Source organism: Apaloderma vittatum, unplaced genomic scaffold (assembly GCF_000703405.1).
Source record: "Apaloderma vittatum isolate BGI_N311 unplaced genomic scaffold, ASM70340v1 scaffold4011, whole genome shotgun sequence".
Classification (NCBI taxonomy): Eukaryota; Metazoa; Chordata; class Aves; order Trogoniformes; family Trogonidae; genus Apaloderma; species Apaloderma vittatum.
Window position 1 is genome coordinate 88,710 of NW_009700722.1, and position 12,623 is coordinate 101,332.

The 12,623-nt window shown below is 40.6% G+C and overlaps 1 protein-coding gene across 1 annotated transcript in view; it reads right to left on the reverse strand.

Moving 5' to 3' along the window:
• Positions 1–12,623, reverse strand: part of LOC104280997 (protein sidekick-1-like) — a 282,102-nt gene that overhangs the window by 69,798 nt on the left and 199,681 nt on the right. The window contains 3 exon segments of the mRNA XM_009878837.1: positions 5,471–5,708; positions 7,620–7,770; positions 10,215–10,324. Coding sequence (XP_009877139.1) covers positions 5,471–5,708; positions 7,620–7,770; positions 10,215–10,324 — 499 coding nt within the window.

Consider the following 12,623-nt stretch of genomic DNA (forward strand, 5'->3'; position numbering starts at 1 on the left):
TCTATATATTTGCAGTAATTAGAATCAAGTTTAAATGGCTGGACCTCTACAGAAGTCTATTTCCTAGTATTCCTTTCCTATACATTTTATTTCCCCGTGCCAAAAGCTAGAAATCTTCATGAGTGGGAGTTTGTCTTATGGTACAATCTGTTCTAACAACAAGTTTTATGCCACTCTGGCTCCCATATTATCTGAAAGGAAATTATAGTATCTTGTCTAGAGTTAGCAATAATTTCAACCACTGGATTGCACTCGCGGTTCCATAAGTTCTTTAACCTCTAAGCCTTTTGATTATGTGATAGCGCTCAACATTTGCAATACATCAATTACAGACGGATACATTAACACAAGGTGTGTTCTCGGGGACTGATACGGTGTAAATGAAAGATATGCCTATTTCATTTATGTTGCAAAATTGGCTCTTATGAAACTAGAAACATCATTAGAACTGATGGCACAGGAACACTGTAATTTTCTCCGACTCGAGAGAAGAGCAAACTTGCATTTTCTCATGCCATTAAAACTCTAACTGCTGCAGAACAACCACACAACTGCAAGCTTTTGTGGGCAAGCTTAATAGCATGCCATGTTAAGCAAGCAGAATTTGAGGCTATTTTTAAGAGTTCACATTTTATGCTGCCCTTGTGCATTTTTTTTTCCTGTGGCATTTCCAACATCTGAAGGGTACAATCTCTTCTAAAGCCTGATACACCTGTCAGACCTCGAAAGAACATTTCCCCAAGTTATGTTACACAAGCATTTATGGACAGTAAGGCTTGATTAGGTCCTGAATACATCACAAAAAGGAGCACAAATCTCTGCCAAAAGTAATGCTTTCCCGGCTGTCCGAATGAAAGAACAGATCTGCTATTTTGAAGCCGAGCTCCTGAAGCTCCTAGCAACATGAATGAGATAATGAGTATGACACCAGAATTAATATAAATCGGAAAAAAAATGCGCCGCCCCCCACCCTTGTGCACTCAAGGTTAACCGCAGAGATAGTAATTTCTGAAACAATTTCCCTGTTGCCAATTATTTGGGACATGAGAAAGAGAGCACCATCACACAACACTGCAGCAGACTAAAATCCAATTTTTTTTCCCCTCCAACGCTGAAGTGTTTTTTTTTTTAAAAAAAAATTCTCCTAGATTTATCCCCCACAAGGATATAATTATGTTAAAGGAAAATAGATTGCCAGGAGCCATGAATGTCTTTGGATAGCTGCCATAACTTTATCTGTAGATCTTCACAAAGAGCTACTCCCACATGAATCACTTCTGGAGAGAGAAAGGGTGGAGGTGGGTCGCAGGAAATCAGGATGCGTAGAGGAAAGAAGCCCTTTCCGGCCACATTTATTTATATTTTATCTGTTTTGGAGCCCTTCAAGAGAGAAAAAAATTTCTTTATTTTACAAATATTTATTTTTCCTCTTTGATCAGCAGCCACATTCACAAAAGGTGGAGGCTGTGCCTGGGCTGGCCCTGGGTGCGCGATTGCTTTGGGTGGGTACGATCACGTTGCTGGCAGGGGAGCTCGAAAGCCAACAAAGGGGAGGGATGGTCTGTCTGAAGATTGATTAGCCCAGACTTCTCTTAATTCCCAGTGACAGCCAGAGCAGCTACATGTCCCCTCTCATTGGAAAGGAATCCAAGTCCAACGTCTAAACAGCAAAAATACTTGCAGTCATTGACTGTGCTTTAATTATCCAGTTGTTGTATTAGAGTTGAGAATTTTATTCTAATGTGGATGTCTGAATTCAGGACCTGCAAGTGGTATTATGGATCTTCCTGTTGCCAGTCTTTTATCAAGTAACAGACATTGATCGACCCTCTAAGAATGAATTGAAACGTAACCTTCATTTCTCCAACCTCTCTCCTCTCCCAGGATATCGTGATTTAAAGAAATTATAGTTTGCTAAGACTAATTAGTAGCTTGAGTGAGGCATATAGATCCCTCTTTGCTCTGCAAACTCCCTTCTCTAATGCTAGTTTCCATAACTGTTGTACTGAAGACTGTATAAGCTCCAAAGACGAGTTCTCATTAGTAACCTGCAAGAACAGTGCAGGAGCCAAGCAACAATGTCCAAAAAAATCTCAGAGCTTTAACAAAACGAACCGGAAATACTGAAATTAAATGATGAGCTAATCCAGTAAACTGCCAGCTGCACGGTATACTTTTGGAAGATCAAACGTAGGAAATTATAGAGTTACTGGCACTTTGCACGGGAACTTCAATAAGAACTCAAGTTTTTAAGGTTATCTGTGTTGGCACCTAAGATCGCACATCCTCTTTCTACATCTGACGTAGCCATACCTGATATACAGCAAATGATCCTGTTCTATGTCTCTAACTGGGCCAAAAGCAGCTTTTAATAAGCTAGTCTGTGGTTCTGCCTTTCTAAGAAAGCTGAATAGCAGGATGCAGTGTTTCTCTCCACTTTGGCAGCTCAATTTAGCCGAACTTCCACCACTGTTTTTGAAAGTATAAATTAAAGTGACATATTGTACATGTGACATCAATTCAGAAGTGCAAATTCAGAGCAAGGTTTCTGACAAAAGTAGCATAGCTGCACTACATGACCATTTTGCCTGTACGCTTAGGTACTGCAGACCAAAATCTCAGCTTACATCAACTGACAGATCCCCACAGTGACGCTGGACCACATTGGAATTATCAAGCGATGTTTTATCACACCACAGTCACTGCTTCGTGAAGGTCAGCCTCTGAAACACCGGGAAATTGATTCTTGCCACAGATATGTGACCATGCTTGTATAGCAGCTGATTTTGTAAAGCAAGTATACGCATTCATGTGGCTGAATATTAGAAGCATCAAAAATATTAAGGCACTGGGTTAGGTATATTTGAGATGAATTGTTTGAAAATAAGAGGGTTTGTACCTAAAAGGAAGCAGCCCTGACATGGTTGTTCTAGCACATTAGAGGTCTTCACATTCTCCTGCTTTCTCTAGATTGCACCTACTATCATTCTTGATTTACTGAGTGGAAACGGCTTGCCACTTTGCAGTTATTTTACACTGTAGAATTTAACGAATTATTTGATTTCTAACATTATAAAAAACTTTAGGATTGATAAAAATCTGTCCTGTTTAAAAATCCTAATTCGTCTCCTCTCCAACTTCAGCTCCTTGCAACACTCTCCCCGATATTCATTTTAGGCTTTCCCAACTGTTTTTCAAGTCTGGGTTACTAAAACCTACAGCATTATTTATTCTCTCGTGGTTTCTTTGCTTTTAATATGTTTTATATTCAAGAGCTTCAGAAACCAGAGAGTACCTGTAACGGCATGCTCCTTTACTGCTAGCATGTGTGCACAGCTATTAGTGATATCATCACACATCCTAGAATAAACAGAAGTGCTCAAGTACGGCTTTATTTTCAATAAAGATTTTGGACTCCAGTGGCTGCACTGTCATTAAATACCACGAGCTGATTTAGTTTCCTGGCTCGAACTTCTAGGGCTCCTTGGACGGTGTAAAATGCAGAACCATGAGCTCTGCCAATGAAACAGTACGTGATCCCAGCTGTGGCACCTCTGGCCAGCTGTGAGGGCTGGTCACATCCTGTGGCACCCAGCAAAACCAACTTTCCTAAGGCTCTTTATCTACAAAACAGAAAAAGAAATATTTGGCACACCTGCTTTTAAAATACTTTGATAATGTATGTGATAAATAGAATTTTCCATATAGTTCACAGTACAGACCTAAAAATGTTGTGACCTTTGTTTCTGGCTTTACGTATATTTTATTTGCAATTTAACCCCTTTTGACTGCATACAGGTTAATTGCAGACTCCCTGAAGTTCTCTCACGCAGCTTGCTGCTATGCCAGTGCTTCTTGTATATTCTAAATCTAAGAAGATACAGCCAAAAGTCTGAGCCCTGACTTGCTCTACTCAAGAAATCAGATGTTGGTATCAAACAGAACACACGGAGCAAAACAAATGAGCCCTTACGGCCTAGATCACAGTTTCGTGTTATTTTGATCCTGGTTTCTGTGTGCCTCCTACAAGCAGTCTCAAGTCAACCTTCTTTTAGTACTGCAAGAGAAAATGCCAAATACACACATAGCCTCTGATCTTTAGACGCTGAACAAGAGCACTATAATCCTAAGGTTTTATGAAATCACTTAATCTTAGTATTTACTACATTTCAAAAGAAGTGTTTGAAGAGCAGCAGAAAGGAGGAAGTTGAGAACGCGCTATCTTTTTATTATGATACAGAACACTTCTAAACTATTTTGCCTGGGTCATGCTATCTCTAACTCCAGCAGAAGCACACCTTGTTTAAAATACCTCTGGCAACAGCTTTCCAATTATTACTTCCCAAAAAGTAACACTTTAACCGAGGAGGATGACTTTGTTTAGCCTTTTTCTTGGTGGTTTCAGAGGATAGTTATCTGAGGCCAAACCCTGCCGCCTACAACACGGTCACGCTTCCCACCAAGTAACGCTGTGTGGTACAGAGCACACAGATATGCTTATGCGTGTCTGTAAGCGTAGGGTATGCAGAGAATTAAACTCCAAAACATTTTTAATGAAGAAAACTAGGAAAAAAGAGTAAGAAAAAATATGACTGTTGAACTTTGCATTAATATGCAAGGTCACAAAGAGCTGTTATTAATAAACTTTTAAACCATGCGTCGTTCTCTTTGTTATTCACTTGTAACATAAATTTTAATTTATCAGGTGCGTGCAGGGCAGGTTTGGAAATAGGTTTTGAGGAAGTTAACAGCGAAAGAGCAGCTTTTCAAGATCTGTCTTTACTGTTGCCACTAAGCTAACATAATTTGCTGTTGCATGAGATCGAGAGTTTGCTTCAGATATCTGAAGTCCCTGTGCTATTAGGGACAATTCACCTAAGCAACACAGTACTTGTCGTGCTCTAGGTCTCTGTGTAGGTCAGGTCTACATACAGGTTGGGTCTATTATATATAGGTTTATGTAGCCTTGCACACACCATTTTAGAAGGCAGTTTTGAAAATGTGTCTTCAATAGCTTGGATAATTATTTCATTTCTACATGGGTAATCAGCTCTCTAAAATAACTTCTGCCCTTTTAGAAGTATTTGGTGCTGGAAGACAAATTTCAGAGAACCACAACTGTGAGAAAATGTGCCTGCGGCTAGAAGCAACCAGGAAAAGGGAGAGAACGAGGGGCAATGAGGTACTGGGGTGGGAGAGGGGGCGTAAGAGACCTGCTCAGCTGGAGCAGGCTGTATGGAAGCTGCTCGTTGTCCATACCACTGCCAAACGAGGGCAGGAGTGGGGAGAGGTTCTTCTGTTTGCTTCAAATGAAAAACTTGCAGGTTTATGCATGAAACCGAAGTTAAGAATGAAATAAAAGACTCCCTCAAATGTTTTTATGTCTTTTTGCCTTCAGTGCATCGAGAGACAGGGCGAGAAAAAGCTCTCGGATGCATCCCTTCACAGCAGAAGCACTGCTACGACTCACCAGACTCCCGCGTGCGACCTCTCACTACTTCGCTCCACGGCCCTGCCCCGATGGCATTGAAAGCCTGGATCTGCATCTCGTACTCTGTCCACTCCTCCAGATCTTCGATCGTGTACTCTCTTTCCAGTCGGTCGTTAATAACCTTCGTCAGGGTGGGAGACTGCAGATCCACACGCCAGAACTTTATCCGGTACCCCACCGACTCCGGATTGCCATTGTACTGCGTGTCGGGGAGGGGCTGGCAAATGACAAAGAAAAGCACAATATTCTTACAGGGAACCCACTGCCAGGGCTTTCCAAAGTATACACCAAAGCTGTCTGAAGTTGTATAAGGCCACAGGAAGGCAAAAAAGATCTAGAGGTTGATTTTTTTTATTTATGTTTCGTGATCTCCAAATGTCTGTGTTAGCTTTGAAACGCTCTTTTAATTTTTACCTTAATTTTGAACCAGATAGATACGCTTACAGAACTATGCCATTTGCTGTGGGCGTATCAACAGAGATGATACGAATACAATATATTTCAGAGCTTTGTGATTAATTATGGAAATGAATGATAAATTGCTGAAGCATGTGACAAATTCATTTATCGTACATTTTTTACTTTTTTTACTGACTCTGTCTACTCATTTATCAGCAGAGGTTTATTCTAGTATTCTAATTCCCCAAGCAATTTCAGAGATTAAAATATGAAATAATTAGCCTACTTCATGAGGTTTAGAGTTTTTCCCCATAAAACTAGCTACATGACGCCACAGATGGCAGAGATTCAGTTCTCAATCACTGGGAAAGTTTGATACACATTAACATTTCACAGCTTAGAAGACTGTATCCTGCAGGCAAGCAGGGCTATAAATGTGACCCTTATTCTGTAGGAAGGAAGGAATTCCCAGCTCCCAGGGGACACAGATTCACCTGTAGGCCTCAGGAAAAAAAAAAAAAGAGATTAAACAATTTCAAATACTGATGTTGTTAAGTATGAAGAAGGTGTATCAGGTCATTTTTAGCTGTGGTTGTTGCTCCTTCCTAACCCTGCACAGTCTGATAAATGAAAATCAGGCTTCCAGGTAGTGCAGTAAGGAAACACAGTCTTAAAAACGTTTTAAAGTGTCTTAAAAGAACTTTGAGGTAATTTTGATGAAAGATATGTAGGTCTGGAAATGCTACCAAAGATTTAACAATGTGTGCACGTTATTCACATGCTAAAGCCACAAGTGAGTTATATGGGTCCTACCAAATGAGCTGCAATGGCTTTCCTATGCATAGTGAGGTGACACCTTCAAGTTTGCTGGTTTTGGTTTTTCAGGGTCCAGAATTAAGTGCAGCGTCCCGTTGAGAAACTGGAATTAAACCTTTCAGATGGTAGAAAAACCTCTTGTTCGTAGCCTGGTTTTGACTTCCAGCCATAATGAGTTTATGCATGGAAAAGCTAACATTTGGGCAAAAGAAAACCTGTACTTCATCAACTTCACACCACAGTAACCCCAGTGGAAAATTCTGCCTAACGGGGGAGAAAAAAACCTATTCTCGAGCAGGTTAATTGCCAAGTAAATCCCAACGTGACAACTCTGCAGGTAACTGAGACAGTCAAAGGAGCAAAACAATGTAATCAATCACTGCATCTTCGCAATTATTCATCACTTTGCATGTTTTATCACACAAGTCCATACCTTTCACATAAATATAATGTTCCCAAAGGAATGTAAAGTGCAAGCTATACTGTCTTCGAGCCGCGACCATTCGGTACCTGCGGGATGGTTGCCAAGTGCCAACGTGCACCTTCTGGGGACTGTTGCGTACAAAGCAAACAACCAAGCCCTAGGAAACTGCAAATTGGCTCAAATATTATATTCCTGTCCCACACATTGACCCAGACTGTGGTACTAGAGAGTCTCAAAAGCCAAGGTTTTTCACACAGGCATATATTCCCCCGGAGAAGTGGCAGAAACAGTGGCAGTAGGCAATTTAAGTGATTAATAAGGCACTTAAGGTAAGTCTCAGATTTCCGACTCTTCTGAAAAAGGAAATAATTTTGCTGTTACTCCTTATGCTGAATGCAAGGAAAAGGCACTCTGGAGTGTTGGCCGTATCCCAAGCACTGTCACCCGGTCCCCCCAACTCGGCCACCCGTTCCATCCCCGTCGGCTCACCACCCATCGCAGCCACAGGCTGGTCTCGCTGGCCGTGCGCACGGTGACGCTCCCGGGGACAACATCTGGGGGAGCCTGCAACGTCTGGATAACACGGGAGGGCTGGCTGAGGGGGCTGGGACCCACCACGTTCACCTGCCGCATCCGGAACCTGGAAGCAGAGGAAAGATGCGGTAACAGCTCAGTGAATGGTACCTCTCTTTCCAGGGGAGAAAAAAAAAAAAAAAGAAAAAAAGAAAAAAAGAAAAAAAGTGGAAAAATTACAAATTAAGTCTTTCTAAATGTTCCGCAAAGGTCGTTGTGTGCAGGTCCCCTTTGTATTTGCTGCTGAATGCTTTATGGTAACTGCTTTCAGATCCTCTCAGGTATTAAAAAAAATGAAAATGAGATTAGCTTAGAGTCTATTAGAAACTTAGGTATTTGTGTGAGAAATTTATGTTAATTATATCAAGCCTGATGAGCTTATGCTAGCAGTAAGTGATTTTCTCTTGCGATGCTTGTACAATACATTCTGAAAGGTATTAAAATATCAAACTTCAGCTATTCTCATTCCCTGTCAATATAAAAAATATACTAGTGATAACATTTCCCCTCAATTACTGGTTGAAAGAAGCTGATTTATCCCTGTGCTGCATTTTCAGCCTTCCTGCACACGAAAGATTAAGTTATTTAATATGGATATGCGTCTTTAAAAAATACCCTGTCTGCTTGAAACCATCTCTTCTACAATAGAAATCCCTACTGGGTCACAAAAGATTTAGATAAATCTTATTTTTCAGGAAGCACAAAATAATTAAGATGTGCTGTACGTTTCAGATACTCTCACTCGTCACAAGTAATTAGAGGTATCCAGCACTTGCACAAAAATATGTGACCTGTTCATCGGAAACACTTTATTTTTGGACCTAATGACTGAGCTTGGGAAAAGGATGAGCTAGTCAACATAGTGGTATTTATTTATCTGCTCTAATCTCCCTAGAAAGAGTATTAAAGGAAACACATTAAACAAATGCTGTCCTTGATTTCACTCTCAAACATTAGCACAGAATATAGAAAAGAGGCCGGCTGATAAAGATGTGGTCTGATAATTAGCTCTCATGATGTATTTCCTCGGTGGGAAATGACTAATGCTAACCAGAGGACAACAAATCCATTTGGCAACAGTGTTCTAGGTTTCAAAAAAGTATATAAAATTGCTCTACACGGAAACAAAAGCAAAAAAGCTCGTGTCTGTGCATGCATGAGAGAGAAAAAGTCGGCAAAATTCAAGGAACTGCTTTATGAAGAAAAAAATTAGAACTAAAAATGTGAAAGATCCCAGGCCAACTGGGATCACTTCAGAATTCGATGGATACAAGAGGGAAATGAGATGTAGCAGGAAAATAATCCAAAAAGGTTAAGAACAGAAAAAACCTGACCACTCCAATTCTTCATATACTTTCTCATTATTTTTTATCCCAAAGACATTTCCCCATACACCTGCTGGGTGTGCAAGCCCTTCTTATTTTGCAACAGACACCAAACACTGAACTGTGGTACAGCCTGCCCTTCCCTAGTCACCTCTGCTTTTTCGGCTCTAAGGATCCACCTTTATGAGGAGGTACAAAACCATCTCAACTTTAAGATAATTTTCCTAAAGCTCTGCACCAGAAATCTCTGCTCGAGTTCAAGATTTTTCAAAGAGCTTTTAGTAAAATGTTTAGCTCTTGAGGATAAGGTGTAAAACACTTCAGTGGAGAGTTTGTGAGAAATTCAATATATTCCTAGGCTGCTGACCTGGAGAAGAAAATTAGCATATACCAGCACTGAATTAGTTGTAAATTACATGAGCTTTACTTGACTGCACCTACTACTAGCTCACAACAGCACATGAGCTAGCTAAAAGGTCCCTCAGCCAGTGCAAAATGGACAAGTTTCTAGCAAGCTGATTTAACACTTGCCACTGTATCTCCTTGCAACCAGCCTTTACATTAGCAAGCTATTTCATGAAAGCATTTTTCATTAGGACTGAGCATCTCAAATTCTGAAATCTTGCCTGTACTGAAGTGACGCATCACTTCAATTGAATTGAGTTAAAAATCAATCTCGTTTAACTGGGGTGCACCCATAATGTAGATTCACTTCAATCAGTTTAAGCATCGTATATATCTATTAAGCTTAACTTGGTAAATTCTTATAAACAAAGGTTTCATCTAACTGATATTACCAAATTAGGCTAAATCGATAAAACGATGCTTAAACTGATGTAAATATGTAATTACAAGTTTGCACCAGTTTAACTACAATTGATTTTCACCGACAGATGCAGCACTGGTGCACCTGTTAGATGAGGGAAGTCACAGGATATCAGTTACTCATAGAAGCATTTCACTGTCCACTTGGATTTCCTTTATTGTGTTACGAACTGCATTATGTGCAAATTACAATTAATGACATCAGACGACTAATTTTAAGCATAAACTATGAAAACAGCAAACCTTCTCCCTTTTGTTCAGATTATAAAACACAGCCAGCTGTTTCTCATTAGGAAAGCTGTTCCATGCTGCTATTTACTCTTTTTTTTTCATGCTGCAGCTAATTACCTGCTGTTCTTACCTGTAATGAGTGTAAGGGATGAGGTTTGGTACCTCCAGCATCTGAGCATCAGGTTCATTCTCCACCTCACGAAGACTCACCCACTCTTCTTCATCACCCAGTACACCGACCTGCTCATGGGAAAGGTAAGAAGGAACACAAAGCACACACTATATGTATATATATGTATATGAATAGATATACATATGAATATATGTATACATATAAAGAAATATATGTACGTGGCCTCTTTTGCAATGTGTGTCATTACAGCAGTGGAAGGACAAATGGTTTTAAATACATATTACTTCAGTTAATACTAATTCTCAAATGACAAGCTGCTATTTATTTGTAAAGCAACAACACAGCCAAGTTAGTGAAGTCTCCTCGTACCTGTTGGGACTGCACCGGGATACTCCAATAAGATCTATTCCAGAAAACCTCCATGAGAGCGCTAATACACTGTTCAATCTCACTGCCACAATACAAAAGTATCAAGGAGTAATATAACAAAATGAAAAATAGCCTTGATAATAACTTGCAGGAACTGATGCATACTAAGTAAGTCTCGATGGAGGCAAAATGCCACAGAAATGAAGAACAAAGTCAAAGAACAAAAGTGGATTAACCTCATCTGCTGCTCTGCACTTGGACCAGACTTTTCCACGTAAAATTCTTTGTATTAGTTTATCACAACATGTTGGCCAATACTGTCCCTCAGCTATGGCAATGTTAGAAGAGGCAAAACGGCGATGAGAACCGAGCGCGTTACCTTCCATACAGCATTCTGGAGATAAAAAAAAGATGACCCAGGATTTGAAAGGAAGTCAGCAAGGTGTGACAGAGGCCAGAGTCTGACCTGGGTCACTGGGAGATGGTGGCACCAGTAGGCATGGTCACACGCCTGACAGCCCCAGCGGGAGCGTGGAGAAGGAGACAGAAGAGACAGCCGGGCTTTGGAGAGCCGCAAAGTGCCGGAACACAGGGGATCTTAGAAGACCCCTCAACGTAGTTCCCCAGCACTGAGCACGTTTACTCTGTTTGTTCGACACTACCACGAAGGGCAGTACCTGGAGTCCCATTCCCTCAGCCTGCACCTGGCACCCACAGTCACAGGCTGAGGGATCTCGGGGTGTGCAGACAGCTATTCCCTTTAGCACCTATTTACAGACCTGGTATCCATGAAGACACCTGATCTTTTTCTAACCTCCTGACAATATCTACTCCCATGGACTGTTGTGGCAACAAATTCCAGAAGCTCACAACCCACTGTGTAAAGAGCTATTTCCTTTAATCTTTTTAAAACAGATCCCTTACGAGTTCTGTGTACTAGTTACAGCCATAGACACTGTCAAAGCACTCGACAGGCAACGTAGCCCGAAGTATCTAGTATACCCCAAGTATTTCAAATAGAAAATTAGGTTTCATTCACTCTTTTTTTTTTTCCCCCTTCAGGAGTAACAGTCTGATTTATTTATAGATGTTTTAGTTCTTCGCTCACCCAGGACTTGATGTGCTGCATATTTATGTTTGTGCGTGAAGAAATGACACAAGGAAAATTAGGCCAAAGAAGTAAGTTCTGTGTTGCACTGTCAAAAGGAGCCTTTGTGGTCTTCCGAGCAGAGGACTGTTCTCATGGAGGGATACGGTTGCACAGGTCTTGATGGGCCTTTCAGTCATACTGGTTATCAAGGACACTGTCACACACTGAACAGCATATAAAATAGATGTCAGTGAAGATTATGAACCTTTTAAAATTCCTGGTCATAACTGATCTCCATAAATTTGAGTAAAGTCCATGGACGCAGAAGCTTAAAGAAGCAAGCTGAGACAGGTCTGCATGGTAAAACAGAACAGCCCTAAACTGAACCCAGAGAACAAAGAGATCATAAAGAGATTTTTTTTTGAGAGTCTATATGAACAAAGAAAGAAAGAGTGGGTTGATTTCAGTCAAGGAAATGGAGAACAATTTTTTTTTAATAATAGAGTTTTTGATTAATACCATAGAAAGTCTAAGCAAATGCTTATTTTCCTTTTGCAGAACTCCTTGCTCTTAGCAGCATCACCTCAAAGTGCTGCAGTAATTGTATAGCAACAATCCGCAGTGCTTTGGAGGCTGCAAATAATCTCCAGTAGCGAGTTAGCCGTCTTTTTGTATTCTAAGAAGAGTAAGAGCTTTTTAAAATACCTCTTGCATAGCAAAAAAAAAAAAAGTCCTTAGGTTCCAGTTGTTATGCAGCAGCAGGCAGGTCATTAATACACATTAAGGACCACATGGTTGAGGCCCAGAGGCCCACAGGGCTGTGAACAATTGACATTGACTCAAGCTTGAGAGGTGTCCAAAATTCTTTCACCTATTTTGCAGCAGGACATCAAATCAGCTGGCTGCAAAAGTGGAAACATTGAGGATCTTGATTGTGGAGTAGCAAA